At 44.2% G+C, this 26,786-nt stretch overlaps 2 protein-coding genes across 2 annotated transcripts in view; one reads left to right on the top strand and one right to left on the bottom strand.

Annotated features, from left to right (window-relative positions):
* LOC123139598 (uncharacterized) overlaps window positions 1-19,457 on the top strand; it is a 27,947-nt gene extending 8,490 nt beyond the window's left edge. The window contains exons 2-6 of the mRNA XM_044559357.1: window positions 17,254-17,578; window positions 17,950-18,047; window positions 18,135-18,211; window positions 18,796-18,857; window positions 19,167-19,457. Coding sequence (XP_044415292.1) covers window positions 17,254-17,578; window positions 17,950-18,047; window positions 18,135-18,211; window positions 18,796-18,857; window positions 19,167-19,303 — 699 coding nt within the window. The 3' untranslated portion in view covers window positions 19,304-19,457. The remainder of the gene's footprint in view (window positions 1-17,253; window positions 17,579-17,949; window positions 18,048-18,134; window positions 18,212-18,795; window positions 18,858-19,166) is intronic.
* A 4,254-nt stretch (window positions 19,458-23,711) lies between these two features.
* LOC123139192 (uncharacterized) overlaps window positions 23,712-26,786 on the bottom strand; it is a 6,851-nt gene continuing 3,776 nt past the window's right edge. The window contains exons 12-18 of the mRNA XM_044558995.1: window positions 26,526-26,615; window positions 26,319-26,418; window positions 25,642-25,743; window positions 25,496-25,565; window positions 24,414-24,568; window positions 24,244-24,298; window positions 23,712-24,130 (exon numbers count right to left, since the gene is read on the bottom strand). Of these exons, the coding sequence (XP_044414930.1) occupies window positions 24,063-24,130; window positions 24,244-24,298; window positions 24,414-24,568; window positions 25,496-25,565; window positions 25,642-25,743; window positions 26,319-26,418; window positions 26,526-26,615 (640 nt within the window). The 3' untranslated portion in view covers window positions 23,712-24,062. The remainder of the gene's footprint in view (window positions 24,131-24,243; window positions 24,299-24,413; window positions 24,569-25,495; window positions 25,566-25,641; window positions 25,744-26,318; window positions 26,419-26,525; window positions 26,616-26,786) is intronic.

Below are 26,786 nucleotides of genomic sequence, written 5' to 3'. Positions count from 1 at the left end.
TAGGTGGGGGACGCGCCCTACTAGCCTTGGGGGGCACTCCACCCCCCTGGCCGCCGCCCCTTGGGAGATTGGATCTCCCAGGGCCGGCGCCCCCCCTGGGGGCCTATATAAAGGAGGGCAGGGGGAGGGCAGCCGCACCCTGTGTCTTGGCGCCTCCCTCCCCCTGCTACACCTCGTCCTCCTCCCGCAGCAGCTTGGCGAAGCCCTGCCGGAATTCTATTGCATCCACCACCATGTCGTTGTGCTGCTGGATCATCATCAACCTCTCCTTCCCCCTTGCTGGATCAAAAAGGAGGAGACGTCATCCGCTCCGTACGTGTGTTGAACGCGGAGGTGCTATCCGTTCGGCACTTGGTCATCGGTGATTTGGATCACGGCGTGTACGACTCCATCATCACCGTTCTATCGAACGCTTCCGCACACGATCTACAAGTGGTATGTAGATGCAATCTCTCTCCCATGACTCGTTGCTTAGATGAACTCATAGATGGTTCTTGGTGAAACCGTAGGAAAAAATTTAATTTTCTGCAACGTTCCCCAACAGTGGTATCAGAGCCAGGTTTATGCGTAGTTCTCTATTGCACGAGTAGAACACAATTTTGTTGTGGGCGTAGATCTTGTCAACTTGCTTGCCGCTACTAGTCTTTTCTTACTTCAGTGGTATTGTGGGATGAAGCGGCCTGGACCGACCTTACACGTACACTTCCGTGAGACAGGTTCCACCGACTGACATGCACTAGTTGCATAAGGTGGCTAGCGGGTGTCTGTCTCTCCCACTTTAGTTGGAGCGGATTCGACGAAAAGGGTCCTTATGAAGGATAAATAGAAGTTGACAAAATCACGTTGTGGTTATTCGTAGGTAAGAAAACGTTCTTGCTAGAACCCAATTGCAGCCACGTAAAAGATGCAACAACAATTAGAGGACGTCTAACTTGTTTTTGCATCAATTGTCATGTGATGTGATATGGCCAGAAATTGTGATGAATGATGAATGATATATTTGTTGGGTTTCGTAGTAATTTCAAAAAATTTCCTACGCACACGCAAGATCATGTCATGCATAGCAACGAGGGGAGAGTATTGTCTATGTACCCAACGCAGACCGACTGCGGAAGCGATGACACGACGTAGAGGAAGTAGTCGTACGTCTTCTCGATCCAACCGATCAAGCACCGAAACTACGGCACCTCCGAGTTCGAGCACACGTTCAGCTCGATGACGATCCCCGGACTCCGATCCAGCAAAGTGTCGGGGAAGAGTTTCGTCAGCACAACGGCGTGGTGACGATCTTGATGAACTACAGCAGCAGGGCTTCGCCTAAACTCCGCTACAGTATTATCGAGGAATATGGTGGCAGGGGGCACCGCACACGGCTAAGGAATCGATCACGTGGATCAACTTGTGTCAACTTGTGTGTTTAGAGGTGCCCCTGCCTCCGTATATAAAGGAGCCAAGGGGGGAGGGGGCGCCGGCCAAGAGGGAGAGGCGCAGGAGGAGTCCTACTCCTACCGGGAGTAGGACTCCCCCCCAATCCTATTCCAACTAGGATTCCCAAGGGGGAAAGAGGGAGAGGGGTGGCCGGCCACCTCTCCTAGTCCTAATAGGACTAGGGGAAGGGGGGAGGCGTGCAGCCCCCTTGGGCTGCCCCTTTCTCCTTTCCACTAAGACCCATGATGGCCCATATGGTTCCCGGGGGGTTCCGGTAACCCTCCCGGTATTCCGGTAAAATCCCGATTTCACCCGGAACACTTCCGATATCCAAATATAGGCTTCCAATATATCAATCTTTACGTCTCGACCATTTCGAGACTCCTCGTCATGTCCGTGATCACATCCGGGACTCCGAACAACCTTCAGTACATCAAAATGCATAAACTCATAATATAACTGTCATCGTAACTTTAAGCGTGCGGACCCTACGGGTTCGAGAACAATGTAGACATGACCGAGACACGTCTCCGGTCAATAACCAATAGCGGGACCTGGATGCCCATACTGGCTCCTACATATTCTACGAAGATCTTTATCGGTCAGACCGCATAACAACATACGTTGTTCCCTTTGTCATCGGTATGTTACTTGCCCGAGATTCGATCGTCGGTATCCAATACTTAGTTCAATCTCGTTACCGGCAAGTCTCTTTACTCGTTCCGTAATACATCATCTCACAACTAACATATTAGTTGTAATGCTTGCAAGGCTTATGTGATGTGTATTACCGAGAGGGCCCAGAGATACCTCTCCGACAATCGGAGTGACAAATCCTAATCTTGAAATACGCCAACCCAACATCGACCATTGGAGACACCTGTAGTACTCCTTTATAATCACCCAGTTACGTTGTGACGTTTGGTAGTACCCAAAGTGTTCCTCCGGTAAACGGGAGTTGCATAATCTCATAGTCATAGGAACATGTATAAGTCATGAAGAAAGCAATAGCAACATACTAAACGATCGGGTGCTAAGCTAATGGAATGGGTCATGTCAATCAGATCATTCTACTAATGATGTGACCTCGTTAATCAAATAACAACTCATTGTTCATGGTTAGGAAACATAACCATCTTTGATTAACGAGCTAGTCAAGTAGAGGCATACTAGTGACACTTTTGTTTGTCTATGTATTCACACATGTATTATGTTTCCGGTAAATACAATTCTAGCATGAATAATAAACATTTATCATGATTATGAGGAAATAAATAATAACTTTATTATTGCCTCTAGGGCATATTTCCTTCACAAACATAGGCTTCCAATATATCAATCTTTACGTCTCGACCATTTCGAGACTCCTCGTCATGTCCGTGATCACATCTGGGACTCCGAACAACCTTCGGTACATCAAAATGCATAAACTCATAATGTAACTGTCATCGTAACCTTAAGCGTGCGGACCCTACGGGTTCGAGAACAATGTAGACATGACCGAGACATGTCTCTGGTCAATAACCAATAGCGGGACCTGGATGCCCATATTGGCTCCTACATATTCTACGAAGATCTTTATCGGTCAGACCGCATAACAACATACGTTGTTCCCTTTGTCATCGGTATGTTACTTGCCCGAGATTCGATCGTCGGTATCCAATACCTAGTTCAATCTCGTTACCGGCAAGTCTCTTTACTCGTTCCGTAATACATCATCTCACAACTAACATATTAGTTGTAATGCTTGCAAGGCTTATGTGATGTGTATTACCGAGAGGGACCAGAGATACCTCTCCGACAATCGGAGTGACAAATCCTAATCTCGAAATACGCCAACCCAACATCGACCATTGGAGACACCTGTAGTACTCCTTTATAATCACCCAGTTACGTTGTGACGTTTGGTAGTACCCAAAGTGTTCCTCCGGTAAACGGGAGTTGCATAATCTCATAGTCATAGGAACATGTATAAGTCATGAAGAAAGCAATAGCAACATACTAAACGATCGGGTGCTAAGCTAATGGAATGGGTCATGTCAATCAGATCATTCTACTAATGATGTGACCTCGTTAATCAAATAACAACTCATTGTTCATGGTTAGGAAACATAACCATCTTTGATTAACGAGCTAGTCAAGTAGAGGCATACTAGTGACACTTTGTTTGTCTATGTATTCACACATGTATTATGTTTCCGGAAAATACAATTCTAGCATGAATAATAAACATTTATCATGATTATAAGGAAATAAATAATAACTTTATTATTGCCTCTAGGGCATATTTCCTTCAGTCTCCCACTTGCACTAGAGTCAATAATCTAGATTACACTGTAATGATTCTAACACCCATGGAGCTTTGGTGCTGATCATGTTTTGCTCGTAGAAGAGGCTTAGTCAACGGGTCTGCAACATTCAGATCCGTATGTATCTTGCAAATCTCTATGTCTCCCACCTGGACTAGATCCCGGATGGAGTTGAAGCGTCTCTTGATGTGTTTGGTCCTTTTGTGAAATCTGGATTCCTTTGCCAAGGCAATTGCACCAGTATTGTCACAAAAGATTTTCATTGGACCCGATGCACTAGGTATGACACCTAGATCGGATATGAACTCCTTCATCCAGACTCCCTCATTTGCTGCTTCTGAAGCAGCTATGTATTCCGCTTCACATGTAGATCCCGCTACGACGCTTTGTTTAGAACTGCACCAACTGACAGCTCCACCGTTTAATGTAAACATGTATCCGGTTTGCGATTTAGAATCGTCCGGATCAGTGTCAAAGCTTGCATCAACGTAACCTTTTACGATGAGCTCTTTGTCACCTCCATATACGAGAAACATATCCTTAGTCCTTTTCAGGTATTTCAGGATGTTCTTGACCGCTGTCCAGTGATCCACTCCTGGATTACTTTGGTACCTCCCTGCTAAACTTATAGCAAGGCACACATCAGGTTTGGTACACAGCATTGCATACATGATAGAGCCTATGGCTGATGCATAGGGAACATCTTTCATATTCTCTCTATCTTCTGCAGTGAGTCTTACTCAATTTCACACCTTGTAACACAGGCAAGAACCCTTTCTTTGCTTGATCCATTTTGAACTTCTTCAAAATTTTGTCAAGGTATGTGCTTTGTGAAAGTCCAATTAAGCGTTTTGATCTATCTCTATAGATCTTAATGCCTAATATGTAAGCAGCTTCACCGAGGTCTTTCATTGAAAAACTTTTATTCAAGTATCCCTTTATGCTATCCAGAAATTCTATATCATTTCCAATCAGTAATATGTCATCCACATATAATATCAGAAATGCTACAGAGCTCCCACTCACTTTCTTGTAAATACAGGCTTCTCCGAAAGTCTGTATAAAACCAAATGCTTTGATCACACTATCAAAACGTTTATTCCAACTCCGAGAGGCTTGCACCAGTCCATAAATGGATCGCTGGAGCTTGCACACTTTGTTAGCTCCCTTTGGATTGACAAAACCTTCTGGTTGCATCATATACAACTCTTCTTCCAGAAATCCATTCAGGAATGCAGTTTTGACATCCATTTGCCAAATTTCATAATCATAAAATGCGGCAATTGCTAACATGATTCGGACGGACTTAAGCATCGCTACGGGTGAGAAGGTCTCATCGTAGTCAATCCCTTGAACTTGCCGAAAACCTTTTGCGACAAGTCGAGCTTTGTAGACAGTAACATTACCATCAGCGTCAGTCTTCTTCTTAAAGATCCATTTATTCTCAATTGCTTGCCGATCATCGGGCAAGTCAACCAAAGTCCATACTTTGTTCTCATACATGGATCCCATCTCAGATTTCATGGCTTCAAGCCACTTTGCGGAATCTGGGCTCACCATCGCTTCTTCATAGTTCGTAGGTTCATCATGATCTAGTAGCATGACCTCCAGAACAGGATTACCGTACCACTCTGGTGCGGATCTTACTCTGGTTGATCTACGAGGTTCAGCAGTATCTTGATCTGAAGTTTCATGATCATTATCATTGGCTTCCTCACTAACTGGTGTAGGTGTCACTAAAACAGTTTTCTGTGATGAACTACTTTCCAGTAAGGGAGCGGGTACAGTTACCTCGTCAAGCTCTACTTTCCTCCCACTCACTTCTTTCGAGAGAAACTCCTTCTCTAGAAATGATCCATTCTTAGCAACGAATGTCTTGCCTTCGGATCTGTGATAGAAGGTGTACCCAACAGTTTCCTTTGGGTATCCTATGAAGACACATTTCTCCGATTTGGGTTCGAGCTTATCAGGTTGAAGCTTTTTCACATAAGCATCGCAGCCCCAAACTTTAAGAAACGACAACTTTGGTTTCTTGCCAAACCACAGTTCATAAGGCGTCGTCTCAACGGATTTTGATGGTGCCCTATTTAACGTGAATGCGGCCGTCTCTAAAGCATATCCCCAAAAAGATAGCGGTAAATCAGTAAGAGACATCATAGATCGCACCATATCTAGTAAAGTATGATTACGACGTTCGGACACACCATTACGCTGTGGTGTTCCGGGTGGCGTGAGTTGCGAAACTATTCCACAGTTTTTCAAATGTACACCAAACTCGTAACTCAAATATTCTCCTCCACGATCAGATCGTAGAAACTTTATTTTCTTGTTACGATGATTTTCAACTTCACTCTGAAATTCTTTGAACTTTTCAAATGTTTCAGACTTATGTTTCATTAAGTAGATATACCCATATCTGCTTAAATCATCTGTGAAGGTGAGAAAATAACGATATCCGCCACGAGCCTCAATATTCATCGGGCCACATACATCGGTATGTATGATTTCCAACAAATCTGTTGCTCTCTCCATAGTACCAGAGAACGGTGTTTTAGTCATCTTGCCCATGAGGCACGGTTCGCAAGTACCAAGTGATTCATAATCAAGTGGTTCCAAAAGTCCATCAGCATGGAGTTTCTTCATGCGCTTTATACCGATATGACCTAAACGACAGTGCCACAAATAAGTTGCACTTTCATTATCAACTCTGCATCTTTTGGCTTCAACATTATGAATATGTGTATTACTACTATCGAGATTCAATAAGAATAGACCACTCTTCAAGGGTGCATGACCATAAAAGATATTACTCATATAAATAGAACAACCATTATTCTCTGATTTAAATGAATAACCGCCTCGCATTAAACAAGATCCAGATATAATGTTCATGCTCAACGCTGGCACCAAATAACAATTATTTAGGTCTAATATTAATCCCGAAGGTAGATGTAGAGGTAGCGTGCCGACCGCGATTACATCGACTTTGGAACTGTTTCCCACGCGCATCGTCACCTCGTCCTTAGCCAGTGCCCGCTTATTCCGTAGTCCCTGTTTCGAGTTGCAAATATTAGCAACAGAACCAGTATCAAATACCCAGGTGCTACTGCGAGCTCTAGTAAGGTACACATCAATAACATGTATATCACATATACCTTTGTTCACCTTGCCATCCTTCTTATCCGCCAAATACTTGGGGCAGTTCCGCTTCCAGTGACCAGTCTGCTTGCAGTAGAAGCACTCAGTTTCAGGCTTAGGTCCAGACTTGGGTTTCTTCTCTTGAGCAGCAACTTGCTTGCCGTTCTTCTTGAAGTTCCCCTTTTTCTTCCCTTTGCCCTTTTTCTTGAAACTAGTGGTCTTGTTAACCATCAACACTTGATGCTCCTTCTTGATTTCTACCTCCGCAGCTTTCAGCATTGCGAAGAGCTCGGGAATAGTCTTGTTCATCCCTTGCATATTATAGTTCATCACGAAGCTCTTGTAGCTTGGTGGCAGTGATTGGAGAATTCTGTCAATGACGCAATCATCCGGAAGATTAACTCCCAATTGAATCAAGTGATTATTATACCCAGACATTTTGAGTATATGCTCACTGACAGAACTGTCCTCCTCCATCTTGCAGCTATAGAACTTATTGGAGATTTCATATCTCTCAATTCGGGCATTTGCTTGAAATATTAACTTCAACTCCTGGAACATCTCATATGCTCCATGACGTTCAAAACATCGTTGAAGTCCCGATTCTAAGCCGTAAAGCATGGCACACTGAACTATCGAGTAGTCATCAGCTTTGCTCTGCCAGACGTTCATAACATCTGGTGTTGCTCCAGCAGCAGGCCTGGCACCCAGCGGTGCTTCCAGGACGTAATTTTTCTGTGCAGCAATGAGGATAATCCTCAAGTTACGGACCCAGTCCGTGTAATTGCTACCATCATCTTTCAACTTTGCTTTCTCAAGGAACGCATTAAAATTCAACGGAACAACAGCACGAGCCATCTATCTACAATCAACATAAACAAGCAAGATACTATCAGGTACTAAGTTCATGATAAATTTAAGTTCAATTAATCATATTATTTAAGAACTCCCACTTAGATAGACATCCCTCTAATCCTCTAAGTGATTACGTGATCCAAATCAACTAAACCATGACCGATCATCACGTGAGATGGAGTAGTTTTTAATGGTGAACATCGTTATGTTGATCATATCTACTATATGATTCACGCTCGACCTTTCGGTCTCCGTGTTCCGAGGCCATATCTGCATATGCTAGGCTCGTCAAGTTTAACCTGAGTATTCTGCGTGTGCAAAACTGGCTTGCACCCGTTGTAGATGGACGTAGAGCTTATCACACCCGATCATCACGTGGTGTCTGGGCACGACGAACTTTGGCAACGGTGCATACTCAGGGAGAACACTTCTTGATAATTTAGTGAGAGATCATCTTATAATGCTACCGTCAATCAAAGCAAGATAAGATGCATAAAAAGATAAACATCACATGCAATCAATATAAGTGATATGATATGGTCATCATCATCTTGTGCTTGTGATCTCCATCTCCGAAGCACCGTCATGATCACCATCGTCACCGGCGCGACACCTTGATCTCCATCGTAGCATCGTTGTCGTCTCGCCAATCTTATGCTTCCACGACTATCACTACCGTTTAGTAATAAAGTAAAGCATTACATCGCGATTGCATTGCATACAATAAAGCGACAACCATATGGCTCCTGCCAGTTGCCGATAACTCGGTTACAAAACATGATCATCTCATACAATAAAATTCAGCATCATGCTTTGACCATTTCACATCACAACATGCCCTGCAAAAACAAGTTAGACGTCCTCTACTTTGTTGTTGCTTGTTTTACGTGGCTGCTACGGGCTTAAGTAAGAACCAATCTCACCTACGCATCAAAACCACAACGATAGTTTGTCAAATAGACTCCGTTTTAACCTTCGCAAGGACCGGGCGTAGTCATACTTGGTTCAACTAAAGTTGGAGAGACAGTCGCCCGCAAGCCATCTCTGTGCAAAGCACGTCGAGGGAACCGGTCTCGCGTAAGCGTACGCGTAAGGTTGGTCTGGGTCGTCTCGTCCAACAATACCGCCGAACCAAAATATGACATGCTGGTAGGCAGTATGACTTGTATCGTCCACAACTCACTTGTGTTCTACTCGTGCATATAACATCAACATCAAAAACCTAGGCTCGGATGCCACTGTTGGGTTTCGTAGTAATTTCAAAAAATTTCCTACGCACACGCAAGATCATGTGATGCATAGCAACGAGGGGAGAGTATTGTCTACGTACCCAACGCAGACCGACTGCGGAAGCGATGACACGACGTAGAGGAAGTAGTCGTACGTCTTCTCGATCCAACCGATCAAGCACCGAAACTACGGCACCTCCGAGTTCGAGCACACGTTCAGCTCGATGACGATCCCCGGACTCCGATCTAGCAAAGTGTCGGGGAAGAGTTTCGTCAGCACGACGGCATGGTGACGATCTTGATGAACTACAGCAGCAGGGCTTCGCCTAAACTCCGCTACAGTATTATCGAGGAATATGGTGGCAGGGGGCACCGCACACGGCTAAGGAATCGATCACGTGGATCAACTTGTGTGTTTAGAGGTGCCCCTGCCTCCGTATATAAAGGAGCCAAGGGGGGAGGGGGCGCCGGCCAAGAGGGAGAGGCGCAGGAGGAGTCCTACTCCTACCGGGAGTAGGACTCCCCCCCAATCCTATTCCAACTAGGATTCCCAAGGGGGAAAGAGGGAGAGGGGTGGCCGGCCACCTCTCCTAGTCCTAATAGGACTAGGGGAAGGGGGGAGGCGCGCAGCCCCCTTGGGCTGCCCCTTTCTCCTTTCCACTAAGGCCCATGATGGCCCATATGGTTCCCGGGGGGTTCCGGTAACCCTCCCGGTATTCCGGTAAAATCCCGATTTCACCCGGAACACTTCCGATATCCAAATATAGGCTTCCAATATATCAATCTTTACGTCTCGACCATTTCGAGACTCCTCGTCATGTCCGTGATCACATCCGGGACTCCGAACAACCTTCGGTACATCAAAATGCATAAACTCATAATATAACTGTCATCGTAACTTTAAGCGTGCGGACCCTACGGGTTCGAGAACAATGTAGACATGACCGAGACACGTCTCCGGTCAATAACCAATAGCGGGACCTGGATGCCCATATTGGCTCCTACATATTCTACGAAGATCTTTATCGGTCAGACCGCATAACAACATACGTTGTTCCCATTGTCATCGGTATGTTACTTGCCCGAGATTCGATCGTCGGTATCCAATACTTAGTTCAATCTCGTTACCGGCAAGTCTCTTTACTCGTTCCGTAATACATCATCTCACAACTAACATATTAGTTGTAATGCTTGCAAGGCTTATGTGATGTGTATTACCGAGAGGGCCCAGAGATACCTCTCCGACAATCGGAGTGACAAATCCTAATCTTGAAATACGCCAACCCAACATCGACCATTGGAGACACCTGTAGTACTCCTTTATAATCACCCAGTTACGTTGTGACGTTTGGTAGTACCCAAAGTGTTCCTCCGGTAAACGGGAGTTGCATAATCGCATAGTCATAGGAACATGTATAAGTCATGAAGAAAGCAATAGCAACATACTAAACGATCGGGTGCTAAGCTAATGGAATGGGTCATGTCAATCAGATCATTCTACTAATGATGTGACCTCGTTAATCAAATAACAACTCATTGTTCATGGTTAGGAAACATAACCATCTTTGATTAACGAGCTAGTCAAGTAGAGGCATACTAGTGACACTTTGTTTGTCTATGTATTCACACATGTATTATGTTTCCGGAAAATACAATTCTAGCATGAATAATAAACATTTATCATGATTATAAGGAAATAAATAATAACTTTATTATTGCCTCTAGGGCATATTTCCTTCAATATTGTGATGTATGAGATCATGTTCTTGTAATAGGAATCACGACTTGCATGTCGATGAGTATGACAACCGGCAGGAGCCATAGGAGTTGTCTTTATTTTTGTATGACCTGCGTGTCATTGAAGAACGCCATGTAAATTACTTTACTTTATTGCTAAACGCGTTAGCCATAGAAGTAGAAGTAGTCGTTGGCGTGACAACTTTATGAAGACACGATGATGGAGATCATGGTGTCATGCCGGTGACAAAGATGATCATGGAGCCCCGAAGATGGAGATCGAAGGAGCTATATGATATTGGCCATATCATGTCACTACTTTATATAATTGCATGTGATGTTTATTATGTTTATGCATCTTGTTTACTTAGAACGACGGTAGTAAATAAGATGATCCCTTATAATAATTTCAAGAAAGTGTCCCCCCTAACTGTGCGCCGTTGCTAAAGTTCGTCGTTTCGAAGCACCACGTGATGATCGGGTGTGACAGATCCTTATGTTCACATACAACGGGTGTAAGACAGTTTTACACATGCATAAACACTTAGGGTTAACTTGATGAGCCTAGCATGTACAGACATGGCCTCGGAACACAAGAGACCGAAAGGTCGAACATGAGTCGTATGGAAGATACGATCAACATGGAGATGTTCACCGATGATGACTAGTCCGTCTCACGTGATGATCGGACACGGCCTAGTCGACTCGGATCGTATAACACTTAGATGACTAGAGGGATGTCAATCTGAGTGGGAGTTCATTAAATAATTTAATTAGATGAACTTAATTATCATGAACTTAGTCTAAAGTCTTTGCAAAATATGTCTTGTAGATCAAATGGCCAACGCTCATGTCAACATGAACTTCAACGCGTTCCTAGAGAAAACCAAGCTGAAAGATGATGGCAGCAACTATTCGGACTGGGTCCGGAACCTGAGGATCATCCTCATAGCAGCCAAGAAAGATTATGTCCTAGAAGCACCGCTAGGTGAAGCACCCATCCCAAAGAACCAAGACGTTATGAACGCTTGGCAGTCACGTGCTGATGATTACTCCCTCGTTCAGTGCGGCATGCTTTACGGCTTAGAACCGGGGCTCCAAAAGTGTTTTGAGTGACACGGAGCATATGAGATGTTCGAGGAGCTGAAAATGGTTTTTCAAGCTCATGCCCGGGTCGAGAGATATGAAGTCTCCGACAAGTTCTATAGTTGTAAGATGGAGGAAAACAGTTCTGTTAGTGACACATACTCAAAATGTCTGGGTTGCACAACCGCCTGTCCCAGCTGGAGATCAACCTTCCGGACGAGGCGGTCATTGACAGAATCCTTCAGTCGCTCCCACTAAGCTACAAGAGCTTTGTGCTGAACTACAATATGCAGGGGATGGTGAAGACCATTCCTGAAGTATTTTCAATGCTGAAGTCAGCAGAGGTTGAAATCAAGAAAGAACATCAAGTGTTGATGGTCAATAAGACCACTAAGTTCAAGAAGGGCAAGGGTAAGAAGAACTTCAAGAAGGACGGCAAAGATGTTGCCGCGCCCGGTAAGCCAGTTGCCGGGAAGAAGTCAAAGAATGGACCCAAACCTGAGACTGAGTGCTTTTATTGCAAAGGGAAGGGTCACTGGAAGCGGAACTGCCCCAAATACTTAGCGGACAAGAAGGCCGGCAACACTAAAGGTATATGTGATATACATGTAATTGATGTGTACCTTACTAGTACTCGTAGTAACTCCTGGGTATTTGATACCGGTGACGTTGCTCATATTTGTAACTCACAGCAGGAGCTGCGGAATAAGCGGAGACTGGCGAAGGACGAGGTGACGATGCGTGTCGGGAATGGTTCCAAGGTCGATGTGATCGCCGTCGGCACGCTACCTCTACATTTACCTACGGGATTAGTTTTAAACCTCAATAATTGTTATTTAGTGCCAAGTTTGAGCATGAACATTGTATCTGGATCTCGTTTAATACGAGATGGCTACTCATTTAAATCCGAGAATAATGGTTGTTCTATTTATATGAGAGATATGTTTTATGGTCATGCCCCGATGGTCAATGGTTTATTCTTAATGAATCTCGAACGTAATGTTACACATATTCATAGTGTGAATACCTAAAGATGTAAAGTTGATAACGATAGTCCCACATACTTGTGGCACTGCCGCCTTGGTCACATTGGTGTCAAGCGCATGAAGAAGCTCCATGCTGATGGACTTTTAGAGTCTCTCGATTATGAATCATTTGACACATGCGAACCATGCATCATGGGCAAAATGACCAAGACTCCGTTCTCCGGAACAATGGAGCGAGCAACCAACTTATTGGAAATCATACATACTGATGTGTGTGGTCCAATGAGCGTTGAGGCTCGCGGAGGATATCGTTATGTTCTCACTCTCACTGATGACTTAAGTAGATATGGGTATGTCTACTTGATGAAACGCAAGTCTGAGACCTTTGAAAACTTCAAGGAATTTCAGAATGACGTAGAGAATCAACGTGAACGAAAGATAAAATTCTTACGATCAGATCGTGGAGGAGAATATTTAAGTCACGAATTTGGTACACACTTAAGAAAATGTGGAATCGTTTCACAACTCACGCCGCCTGGAACACCTCAGCGTAACGGTCTGTCCGAACGTCGTAATCGCACTCTATTGGATATGGTGCGATCTATGATGTCTCTTACCGATTTACCGCTATCATTTTGGGGATACGCTCTAGAGACAAGCTACATTCACTTTAAATAGGGCACCGTCTAAATCCGTTGAGACGACACCGTATGAATTATGGTTTGGGAAGAAACCTAAGCTATCGTTTCTAAAAGTTTGGGGATGTGATGCTTATGTCAAGAAACTTCAACCTGAAAAGCTCGAACCCAAGTCGGAAAAATGCGTCTTCATAGGATACCCTAAGGAAACCATTGGGTATACCTTCTACCTTAGATCCGAAGGCAAGATCGTTGTTGCCAAGAACGGATCCTTTCTGGAAAAAGAGTTTCTCTCGAAAGGAGTAAGTGGGAGGAAAGTATAACTCGATGAAGTACTACCTCTTGAACCGGAAAGTAGTGCAGCTCAGGAAAATGTTCTTGTGGTGCCTACACCGAGTGGAGAGGAAATTAATGATGATGATCAAGGTACTTCAGATCAAGTTGCTACTAAACTTCGTAGGTCCACGAGGACACGTTCCACACCAGAGTGCTATGGCAACCCTGTCCTGGAAATCATGTTGTTAGACAACGGTGAACCTTTGAACTATGAAGAAGCGATGGCGGGCCCAGATTCCAACAAATGGCTAGAAGCCATGCAATCCGAGATAGAATCCATGTATGAAAACAAAGTATGGACATTGACTGACTTGCCCGATGATCGGCGAGCGATAGAAAACAAATGGATCTTTAAGGGTTATCGGCAAGTTCAAGGGATTGACTACGATGAGACTTTCTCTCCCGTAGCGAAGCTTAAGTCCGTCCGAATCATGTTAGCAATTGCCACATACTATGATTATGAGATATGGCAGATGGACGTCAAAACGGCATTCCTTAACGGTTATCTTAAGGAAGAGCTGTATATGATGCAGCCGGAAGGTTTTGTCGATCCTAAGAATGCTAACAAAGTATGCAAACTCCAGCGATCCGTTTATGGGCTGGTGCAAGCATCTCGGAGTTGGAACATTCGCTTTGATGAGATGATCAAAGCGTTTGGGTTTATGCAGACTTATGGAGAAGCCTGCGTTTATAAGAAAGTGAGTGGGAGCTCTGTAGCATTTCTCATATTATATGTAGATGACATACTTTTGATGGGAAATGATATAGAATTCTTGGACAGCATTAAGTCCTACTTGAATAAGTGTTTTTCAATGAAGGACCTTGGAGAAGCTGCTTACATATTAGGCATCAAGATCTATAGGGATAGATCGAGACGCCTCATAGGTCTTTCACACAGCACATACCTTGATAAGATTTTGAAGAAGTTCAAAATGGATCGGTCCAAGAAAGGGTTCTTGCCTGTATTGCAAGGTGTGAGATTGAGCTCGGCTCAATGCCCGACCACGGCAAAATATAAAGAAGAGATGAGCATCATCCCCTATGCCTCAGCCATAGGATCTATTATGTATGCCATGCTATGTACCAGACCTGATGTAAACCTTGCCGTAAGTTTGGTAGGAAGGTACCAAAGTAATCCCGGCAAGGAACACTGGACAGCGGTCAAGAATATCCTGAAGTACCTGAAAAGGACAAAGGACATGTTTCTCGTTTATGGAGGTGACGAAGATCTCGTCGTAAAGGGTTACGTCGACGCTAGCTTCAACACAGATCTGGATGACTCTAAGTCACAAACCGGATACGTGTATATGTTGAATGGTGGGGCAGTAAGCTGGTGCAGCTGCAAGCAGAGCATTGTGGCGGGATCTACATGTGAAGCGGAGTACATGGCAGCCTCAGAGGCAGCGCATGAAGCAATTTGGGTGAAGGAGTTCATCACCGACCTAGGAGTCATACCCAATGCGTCGGGGCTGATCAAACTTTTTTGTGACAACACTGGAGCTATTGCCCTTGCCAAGGAGCCCAGGTTTCACAAGAAGACTAGGCACATCAAGCGTCGTTTCAACTCCATCCGTGAAAATGTTCAAGATGGAGACATAGATATTTGCAAAGTACATACGGATCTGAATGTCGCAGATCCGTTGACTAAACCTCTTCCGCGAGCAAAACATGATCAACACCAGAACTTTATGGGTGTTCAATTCATCACAATGTAACTAGATTATTGACTCTAGTGCAAGTGGGAGACTGTTGGAAATATGCCCTAGAGGCAATAATAAAAGGATTATTCTTATATTTCTTTGTTCATGATAGTTGTCTTTTATTCATGCTATAATTGTATTATCCGGAAATCGTAATACACGTGTGAATACTTAGACCACAACACGTCCCTAGTAAGCCTCTAGTTGACTAGCTCGTTGGTCAACAGATAGCCACGGTTTCCTGACTATGGACATTAGATGTCGCTGACAACGGGATCACATCATTAGGAGAATGATGTGATGGACAAGACCCAATCCTAAGCATAGCACAAGATCGTGTAGTTCGTTTTGCTAGAGCTTTTCCGATGTCAAGTATCTCTTCCTTAGACCATGAGATCGTGTAACTCCCGGATACCATAGGCGTGCTTTGGGTGTATCAAACGTCACAACGTAACTGGGTGACTATAAAGGTGCACTACAGGTATCTCCGAAAGTGTCTGTTGGGTTGACACGGATCGAGACTGGGATTTGTCACTCCGTATAACGGAGAGGTATCACTGGGCCCACTCGGTAGTGCATCATAATAATGAGCTCAAAGTGACCAAGTGTCTGGGCACAGGATCATGCATTACGGTACGAGTAAAGTGACTTGCCGGTAACGAGATTGAACGAGGTATTGGGATACCGACGATCGAATCTCGGGCAAGTAACATACCGTCTGACAAAGGGAATAGTATACGGGGTTGCTTGAATCCTCGACATCGTGGTTCATCCGATGAGATCATCGAGGAGCATGTGGGAGCCAACATGGGTATCCAGATCCCGTTGTTGGTTATTGACCGGAGAGCCGTCTCGGTCATGTCTGCATGTCTCCCGAACCCGTAGGGTCTACACACTTAAGGTTCGGTGACGCTAGGGTTGTATGAATATGAGTATGCAGCAAACCGAATGTTGTTCGGAGTCCCGGATGAGATCCCGGACATCACGAGGAGTTCCGGAATGGTCCGGAGGTAAAGAATTATATATAGGAAGTGTTGTTTCGGCCATCAGGAAAGTTTCGGGGTCACCCGGTATTGTACTGGGACCACCGGAAGGGTCCCGGGGGTCCACCGGGTGGGGCCACCTATCCCGGAGGGCCCCGTGTGCTGAAGTGGGAGGGGAACCAGCCCCTAGTGGGCTGGTTCCCCCCCCCCCCCGGGCCCCCCTGCGCCTAGGGTTGGAAACCCTAGGTGGGGGCGCGCCCCACTAGCCTTGGGGGGCACTCCACCCTCCTGGCCGCCGCCCCTTGGGAGATTGGATCTCCCAGGGCCGGTGCCCCCCTGGGGGCCTATATAAAGGAGGGCAGGGGGAGGGCAGCCGCACCCTGTGTCTTGGCGCCTCCCTCCCCCGGCTACACCTCGTCCTCCTCCCGCACCAGCTTGGCGAAGCCCTGCCGGAGTTCTGCTGCATCCACCACCACGTCGTTGTGCTGCTGGATCATCATCAACCTCTCCTTCCCCCTTGCTGGATCAAGAAGGAGGAGACGTCATCCGCTCCGTACGTGTGTTGAACGTGGAGGTGTTGTCCGTTCGGCACTTGGTCATGGGTGATTTGGATCACGGCGAGTACGACTCCATCATCACCGTTCTCTCGAACGCTTCCACGCGCAATCTACAAGTGGTATGTAGATGCAATATCTCTCCCATGACTCGTTGCTTAGATGAACTCATAGATGGATCTTGGTGAAACTGTAGGAAAAATTTTAATTTTCTGCAACGTTCCCCAACACGAGGCCCATCCTCTGCCCTCCACCCAACCGCTGGCGCCCTTAGTCTCTCCTTCATCTCCCTGCGCTCCAGATCGGGGGGCCGCGGCCGTGCACCCAGATCGAGAGGGGAGGCCGTGTCGCTCCTGCCGCGGTCGGATCCAAGGCCAAGCCCGTGGGGTCCTGCTCGGGCTCCTCGCAAGGGCCACGGCGGCGGGATCCACAACCACGGCGGGTCCGAACCCTAGCCGCCGCAGTGGGTCACCGGCACGACCCCCGCACCTCCAACGGGCAACGACACCAAGGGTCGCTCTACGCGGGCCTTCATCAGTGCCAGCTTCACCACCGGGACCTGCAGCCTCCTCCTCCGGCGTTCATTTGCATCAGGGCAGGTAACCCCGCCAATCCCCTTTCCTTGTGCTCTCTTGGTGATGCAAAATCCGATTCTTCTTGGCCACTGAAACTCAAGCAGTTCTTCAGTTAGTTAGTATGCACGCATTAGAAACATTCTGATTTTTAAATTTAGAGCGCACATGTGGGCACTAGTTTGTGCGTATCCCAGTATCAGACCATGATTAGCACCAGGTGAATTGTTCTCTTGGACTATGGGTACTTCATGTAGCAAGTAACAAGGAGTGGGAGATGGGACTACATTTGTAAGTACTTTTATTAAGAAAGATGCACACCTGAAGGCTTTATGACATTTACCAGTTGCGCACCTGCAATTCTTCCCTTAGTAATACCGATTTTGTTCTGTCTGCAGCCTGTCGTCTTCCTCCACGGGGGTCCTGGGCTGGCACTTCGCCCGGCAACTGTGGATTCTTCAATCTGGAGTTCTACAGGATCGTGTTGTTCAACCAGGTTGGTTTTGTTTTGATCCCCTCGTGTGTCTGTTCACCGGTGTTCCTAGGAGACTGTGGTGCTTAATCTGCGTGTGTTTGATTGCAGAGAGGCACTGGAAGAGCACTCCCTATGCCTGTCTATAGGAGAACACCACCTAGGACTTGGTGGCTGACATTGAGAAGGTCAGGCGGCACCTCGACATTCCAGAGTGGCAGGCAACTGCAAATACATCTTCTTTTGTCGACTGCAACATATACCCAGCTGTAAAGAAACCACTTGAAAAATATATTTAAGCGAGCCGGGCACTTCGTGTAGATTTTCTTGCATTTGTGCATAGCTATTGATCATGAATGTTGCAATGCAAGTTATTAAAAGAATGATGATACCTCTTAATGCCTTATCTTTTAAGAAACTAGCTAGCTAGTCAAGCATTTCTTTTTAAGTTTGATACTAGTTCCTCAAGTGTAAGATAAGATGGTGGCATCAGATGTGTGTTCTAACTTGTGGCTGCTTACTAGATGGATACATGCAGCTAGCTAGCAACCTAGTAGTACTAATAAGAATATATGTGTTTAATTCTCTCCCTATACCTTGTGATTGATTCTAGGTATATACAGATGCCATCTCTGTCTGGCAACATATGGACCTGATTACATTCAGGTGCATATACTATACTTGAACAATCATTCATAGTGTGGTGTTTCAGCTAGGAATGTTGATTAATTCAGCATGCTTATGATTAATTCAACCTGTTTTTTTATATCAGGTGCTCATTGAGCTGTCTAAGAACAAGTAGATCATCATTTCACCATCTTCGGCCGCCCCAGGGTATGTCATCTCTTTGGCCTCTTCCAGCACTTCTTCTTTGTTCCTGACTATAAAACTTGATGCATGTGCCCTGTTCTAAAGTAGAAAATCACTAATAGCTTGTACTGTCCATCTGTTGTGTTAACTTGCTCTATGATGGTACTTGATCATTTGCAAAATATATCTCAGTTTTCGCTGTTATGAGAATATTATATGCATAGTTTCCTGTTAAATCTAAAGTACTGCAGCAAATTTTCATCGTTATGAGAATTTTATATTCACGGATTCACTTGATTATGTTTCTAACTTTTCATAATTTATTATTTGCAGATGTTGGCCTTCATTCTTCAAAAGTTGGGTGTACAGGAGCTCTAGGAAGAAGAATCCCGAAGAAAAACCACACCCAGCAATGTGTTTTTAGCTCACTGGAGATAGTTATGTGTGAAGCTAGTTATGTGTATATTTAGTTGTATTTTATAGCTAAATACTAGATTTGTACTATGTACTTTGCTTGGTCGTTGTAATGTAATCTCAGTTTTGGGTGTACTTTGATTTGTACTTTGATTGTAATGTACTTTGCTTGGCTGTTGTATGAAATATTATGCCTTATTGGCTCTTTTTGAATCACATTATCTAATTGCAGAAATATAGAACTGACTTGTGGTAATTGGTTCCCATTTTACTAGTGGGACCTACTTTAAAATGGAAAAGAAATAAAAGAAAACTGACAAATGGGCTGGAAAAAGGACGAGGCCAAAAAAAAGTGCAGTGTAAAATTCTGTTGCCCAAAAAATAAAAGTCTGTTGGGCTTGGCCCATGTAGCTGACCAAACTTGAAAGGAAAAAAACAATAAATGGGCTGAATTGTTGGGCTCGGCCCATGTAAAACACTGAATCGGACCGGGCTGATTCCTATCCACGTCAGCTTGCCATGCTGGATGCCTACGTGGTCTGGGGATGTTGCTTGTGATCAAAAATTTGGTCGTGAAACCAACGACCTTTTACACATCGCAAAGAAGGTCGCTATAGTCAGTTTACGACCATCAGCTTTTGACCTTCTGTTTTTGGTCACAAAAAGGTCGCAAATGAAAAACTATGACCTTTCAGTGACCAATAGTGGTGGTCACAAGTTGACATATTTCTTGTAGTGCTCATTAATAAAATAAAGATTCACTTACAAGCCACGTAAACATCGACATTACAGGACTGAAAAGATAGGATAATCATATGCAAAAAAATAATGCTTCTCCCTCTCCAGTAAGAAAAAGGAGACAGATCACCTCTTCACCCGAGCTCGACGCGGCTGCATTGCTGATCAGCAACTTTACGGAGCTCCAAAGTATTTTGCCTGAAGCAAAACCATTGCCGTTGAAAGAACCAGACCGGGGCAACATGTCCCCGGACATGCCATCGAACTTCAGAACTGACACCCCCACACGACTACAGTGTCGGAGGAGGAAACCAGAACCGTCACCCTTCAACCACAAACCCAGCACAAGATGCACCGTCTTCCTGCTATCACTTGCGTAGACAACCGTCTACGCGTACTCCTGTATGAAAAAACCTTCTTGCTCCACCATGACGTCGGAGAGACACACCTGATTGAGTCGTGGCCACCGCCTCGCCGAGAACATCCATGAACCCTAACGCCGCCGATCTGTAGGATCGGCAAACACACAATGCCATCAACTCCGAGACGCCACCATGAAGGGCACCGTCGGTGTGGGAGTGAAGTTGAGGTAGAATTTATTCGTCTGGGCGCCACTCCCACCACCCCAACGGCGCACCACGACCTACAAATCCAAACCCTAACTGCAGAGCGGAGGAACGGGGTCCCCCTCCCTCCTGCCGCCGGAGCAGTAACCGAAGGGAGAGGGGGGCAGCACCCTCGCTGGTGGAGATAGGTGGAAGAAGATGGCCTCCCTAGTCGCCTGGCTCCTGGCGGCGACTAGGGTAGGAAAACGTTTCAATAGTGGTCTCTCTCTTTTATTTTTGACGTGGGTGCAACCAGATGGTTTACTGAGCCCTTCTCTGCAAGCGAATCTTCAAAAGGGGTATTCTACAGTAGTGTCACATCGTAACAACAATTAGGTGAGTGTGATGTTCTAGACCGCACATGGTTTTATACAAGTGACTTGTTGGTGGGGGTGCCCGCCTGGTAATTGAATAGGACATGAAAAAAATAACTCAAATGATAGGATGTTTAATAGGTTAGATCAGATCACATATATTCAATGTGCACAATTAATTTAGACTAGGTCCCAAATTTACATCGGGATAGATATAGGCCAATATAATCACATTAAATGGATATAATCATAAAAGGAGAACCAGTTTGTACAAATGAGGGCAGTTACAATGCTACATCTATCTACTATATCACTAAGCTCCCTAGGATTGGAGGCCTCTCATTCAATTAAAGTCACCAATTTGGAATTGGGTCACCGATTTTGACCGAGTCAACAATCTCTCACTCAATTCTTTTAAATTGAAAATGCTCTATAATTTTGAATCACTCTCTCATTCATTGTGTATATATCTTAGCCATGCAACCTAAGCAATTCAATGAGGAAAGAGAAAGCAACCTTACCTTAATCTAGATAATAGATCTTGGTAGAAAATCCAGGACATTTTGATAAAATTCTCTCACAGAAGACATTAGATGAGGGTTGTATTAGATACAACACTAAATATAGGAAATCCAATTCGGCTCTTGGGAGCATATGCTCGTGCCCATCAAAAATATTTTTTGCAGACGTCCAAAAAAATAGATGTATTCATTGTCGCACTAAAATGCTACCTGCAAATTTTTAGGAGGAAAGATTAAGTATTTTGATCTGTGAAAAAAAAAGTCATACGATAAATCTTACGCTTATTTTTGTTTTCTTTCACCGACGAAGCACCGTCATCCCATTTCGCATAAAAATTATCAAGCACACTTATTACACTAACAAGAACATCTACAAAATGAATCAGAATTTTTTTAATTTTATTTACTATTTATTTTGAATTTACTGATCATTAGGGAGCATGTGCACGCCAGAGCCAAAACGACCCTCCCGATATATCATATATTTAATGCTATTAGATTTAGATAGTAGTATAGTTCAAGATATAGTACGCTGAGACTGCGTTGACTTTTTTTATTTGAGTGAACTAGCAGCAAATGTTCTCTATAATAAGTCTATAAATATAGCACGTCATGTATGCTCCTTGAACCCCAAGTAGTAGAAAAGAGAACAAGAAGAAGTTTGGTGCCTGATCTTATGGAGAGGAAAACTATTCTGCTTTGCCTTATGGTGCTTGTGCTACTAGGAAATTCCACTCACGCTGGTACAAAATTGATCTCTCTATTCCTATATATGTGTTTCCTTTGAACTTCCAACTGGAGTAGAACGAGTCGTCATGAATATTGTTAATTCAACTGCATGAATTTCTTTGGACCCTTTCAGTTTGGAATTGTTTTACTGATGTATGTATGTTGTCTACAGAGCATTGCCAAACACACAGTGTACCGACCATTCTGTGCCCAACAATAAAATGCCAGGTTTGGTGCAAGAATGTGTGGAAGCACGTCAAGGAAGCCTACTGCACCGGCAAGCCTCCTTTTGACAGTCGCTGCGTTTGCGTCGTTTGTGACTGAGTTGCACTCTAGCATCATTGTCCAATAATGGACATTGATTTCCAGTAATGAAATCTCGTGCGACATGCATGCAAGGACACTGGTCACGGGTGTTATGTTTGATTTGATTTTGACGTGCGTAATCTTAGATTTAGTGATTTTGTGTTTGCCTGGCCTGGCGGTTAGCAAGAGAATCTCTAGCGGACCCCCTTATATCGCGTCGAACTGCAAAACAACCGCCAGTTTACAGTTTTGCACAGAAAAAATGACCCAAATAGACACCTTAGACGCCCACAATCCTTAAAAAAAATTGAGGGACGCGGTGATTTGTCCCCCTGACCAGCGAAAACACAGGTTTTCCCCACCCCGTCGGTGCCCTGTATCATGGAAAAGCAATTGGCGGGAGGGACATTTTCGCCCGCGTGCGTTCCCCTCCCCCATTCCGCAGCCACCCGCCGCCTTTGGTTCCGGCCATATCCGCCGGCGGAAACACACGCCGGGCCGCTACAGACCCGGTCCACCACACTGATTCGCCCAGCACCACCACCGAGAACACACCGCCGGCGGAAATTGAAGACTCAAACACCCACCACCAACTTCAGCATGATCTCATTGTGCACAATTGGCAAGGGCATGGGCAGCAATAAAACCAACCATTTTTACATTTATTTAATTTAATTCATGTGTGATTTGTATCATTGTTGTATGCGGAACCATTCTTGTATTGAATTATAAGTTTAATTCTTAGATTTGAATCATTATTGTAATTTGGGTGATTGTTGTATTGTAATATTTAGATTTTAATTTATATTGATTTCATATTTCTATGTATACTCTCTCTGTCCCAAAATAAATGTCTCGAGGTTTGAGAAAAAAAAAACATGTGTTTTGAAGGTTGGCGCAGGCTGCGGCCGAATAAAGCAGCCTGCGCCAGCACTCAAAACACGATTTCTCCAGCCCTTGTACTCACTTTAAAAGTCCATGCGATAAAGGGTCTATTAGAGATGCTCTAATCTCAAAAATAACAAGATGCAACATAAACCAAGCTTATTGTGCTTGTAGTCATCGCCAGGGAGCCGAAGGCATCTCCTCTATCAGCATGCCCGGGACGTAACTCACGGTCTCATACTCCTTGTCGGATTCACGGCCCTACAAGGCTACAACGACGAGCTGCATTGTGCAGCGTTCTTACACTTATCCACACATCCACACAACACATGTGCATATAAGAAAGAAAGAAGGCAGAGGTGCAAATAAGGAACGAGCAAATGCCATTTCTTTTACACTGAGCATGTCACATGATACATCGTCGTTACACAAAAATAGTCGAGTTCTTCGCAAATGGCAGAGAAAACATATATGGTACTAACATCTCAGCCTCCCACTTCATGTAATCCAATCTAGCGCAAAACACATGCCAACTACTAGAAGTCTGCAACCCTATCCTGCGTGGCCATCGCACGAGTGTTCACGTAAGGGCATCACACGATACACAGAAGAACCAATGGCCGCCAAGGAAGCGGTTAACCGTGAGGGGACGCTTGCACGTTGGGTTCCCCGTCTGCAGGGTTTCATTCACAGCAGAAACTCTTTGGGCAGACAAGGTCAGACAGATGCATGCTGATGCACAACATTTCTAACACTCGGGAATCGATCAGCCCAGCGCCTATAACCTGCAATCAGTACAAAGGGGAAATTAGAAGATGTTGTTTCACATCACACACATCGAATGAGGGCCGCCTTTTCTTCCTCTTCATTTGTAAGATCTACAGGTTACTGTCTTTACCTGATGCAATGATTTGCTTTTGGTTAAGCTGTTCGCTATCGTCGTCGGGGATATCCTGTAGGACGATTCAGAAAGCCAACATCAAGCAAGCACATCCAGAATTAGAAAAAAGAAGCAAACGCATGGGGGAGGAGGAAAAAAACTCAATAAAGAGATGATGTCATGGTTACCTGACGCAAGCTTCTGACAATGAGGTCAGACAAACTCCCAAGGGTCTTGGGGTCAAAACCTGAGCAGCTCAAGAGAAACTCTTCTGATGTCGACTCCATCACCATCGTGCATAAGCTGGAGGCTGTCATGACAACTGATGAAGCATCTGTTGTTCCTATAAGCTCACACATATTCATACTTATTGATCAGCTCACATTCGAGAATAAGAGTGTTACAGGTCAGCTCGTGAAGAGAACCAACAGGAAAATGGGTATCAATAGTTAGCATGATAAAGATTTAGGTATGGATTAGTTCATCTCTCCTCGGCTAATCAATATCTGTACTAGCGATAGATCCTGGTATCCTGCTTTAGGAGTACATACATGCAAGAGATGCCAGATCTGCCAACATGCAGAGATTCAAGCAGCTATAAACTTCTTGCCATGATCATGGTTGAGAAACCAGTGCAGGGTTTCAATCAAAATTAGTCCATATATGATCTGACATGTTTTTAAAATGGTGCTGGTTTACGACATTAGTGGCACCATTCAATCGTCAGTGTTTGCACTGATGTGTATCTGTACTACTTAGACATCAAAACAACAACAGCTCATCTGTAAGAATTTGAAAAATGAAAAACAAATGTAAACTAACCCAGCAGCGGTTTTAAGATTAAACAGTTTTCTGGAACTTTGCCAGGACAACCAATGTGTACTTTGACAACTATGCACAGACCAACAGAGGGAAGTAATTTCTGAAGTCCAGAGGCAATCGTCTCTTCCCAGAGTTTAGTATGAGAATTTGTCACACTTACTAAGGGGGCAGCCCGGTGCACGTAGCTCCCACTTGCGCAGGGTCCGGGGAAGGGTCCGACCACTTTGGGTCTTTTGTATGCAGCCCTTCCCTGCATTTCTGCAAGAGGCTGTTTACAGGACTCGAATCCGACCTCATGGTCACAAGGATTTGTCACGCTTACTAAATTCAGGTAACAAAAATGAAAGAAACAGACATTTTGAAATGCCTACAACTGAGAGCCACCATAAAAACAATATGCAAGTATATCCTTTTCAGCTTATGTAAAGAAATTAGGAGCAGAATGTACCAGCCCATGTAATAAGTGCTTGCAAGAGGCGGATGAAACAAGGCTCCATTTGAATAGGATAATTCTTCCTCTACACAAGTACAAATATGCTATTAGATTTTCTCATGCTAGGTAAGAGACTGTTTTGAACCTTGGTAGTTACTCACATTTGACATAATGTTTATGATAGTATCACATGCCAAAAACATGCTACCATCGTCGATCATCATTCCATTCTCCTCGGTCATTTTAATGAGGCAGTCTATAACCTGTAAACACAAAAACAATCAAATGAGTTATACAGTCACAGGAAAAAAATGAACGAAAAATGACAACTGTGTTATGCCAAATTTCCATTATAACAGTTGGTGAACCATAATGCAGTCATTTCATATTTTCATGGATTCACTTCAAATAGTAAACCTCTCATCTAACGTGATTAGCACCTAGAAGGAACTACCACAATTATGCCACAATACCTTATAATGTAACACCCCTGCGCCAAGGTAAAATAATACTATTTGTTTAAACACTGAATATTAGCTCTTGTGCTAGCTCTAAGCCAGGGAGCATAGGGGAGGGGGGTCAGCCTACAATTCCATTTAGAAATTTTGAACACCACAAATTGTTCAGAAATACATTTATATTTGCAAAATTAATTTTTTTTTCTAGAAATTAGTAAACCAGAAAGATACCCAGAAATCATAAAAGGTTCAATTATAATTTTAAAATTGGAAAATGGGTGTTACAATGAACAAGTATAATCAGCATTATAAATTATTTCAAGGACAAAATAAACAAAGGAGTCACAATTATTATAAAGTTAACAAATATGCCTACTTACTGCTTTATAGCCTCCAAATGACACCAAAGTTCTACATCCATCAGCTGTCGTCGTTATTTGTGATAGCATTGGAAGCATGAAGCGAACAGAATAGAAGGGGCTGTTGGCAAGAATGTCAGTTGGTACCATCATCAATAAATTGCACTACAAAGGAAGATGCTCGGTTATGCGCAACACCTTCTGAGCACAAAATGGGCAAGAAAATACCTTGATTCATCTTGACCTTCGATAGAAAAGATAAATTCCAGTAGATGACCAGTCTTCTCCTGGCAAGCATATGGTGCCTCTGCCAGATAGCTGCAACAGAGTAACACACAGATGTAACTTCTATTTAAGGGATTACAGGATGTTGGAAACAATTCACCCATACAATAATTTTGTTTAACAGCTTATGTGAATGATGTGCATAGGAAAATATGAAGTGCACCATTATTTGTTTGAGGTGGAACTAGTAATTACAAAAGACCC

The sequence above is a fragment of the Triticum aestivum genome, chromosome 6B, assembly GCF_018294505.1.
Source record: "Triticum aestivum cultivar Chinese Spring chromosome 6B, IWGSC CS RefSeq v2.1, whole genome shotgun sequence".
In the NCBI taxonomy this organism is placed as follows: domain Eukaryota; kingdom Viridiplantae; phylum Streptophyta; class Magnoliopsida; order Poales; family Poaceae; genus Triticum; species Triticum aestivum.
Note: the sequence above shows the minus strand (reverse complement) of the source record. Positions and strands in the feature narration are given on the sequence as shown.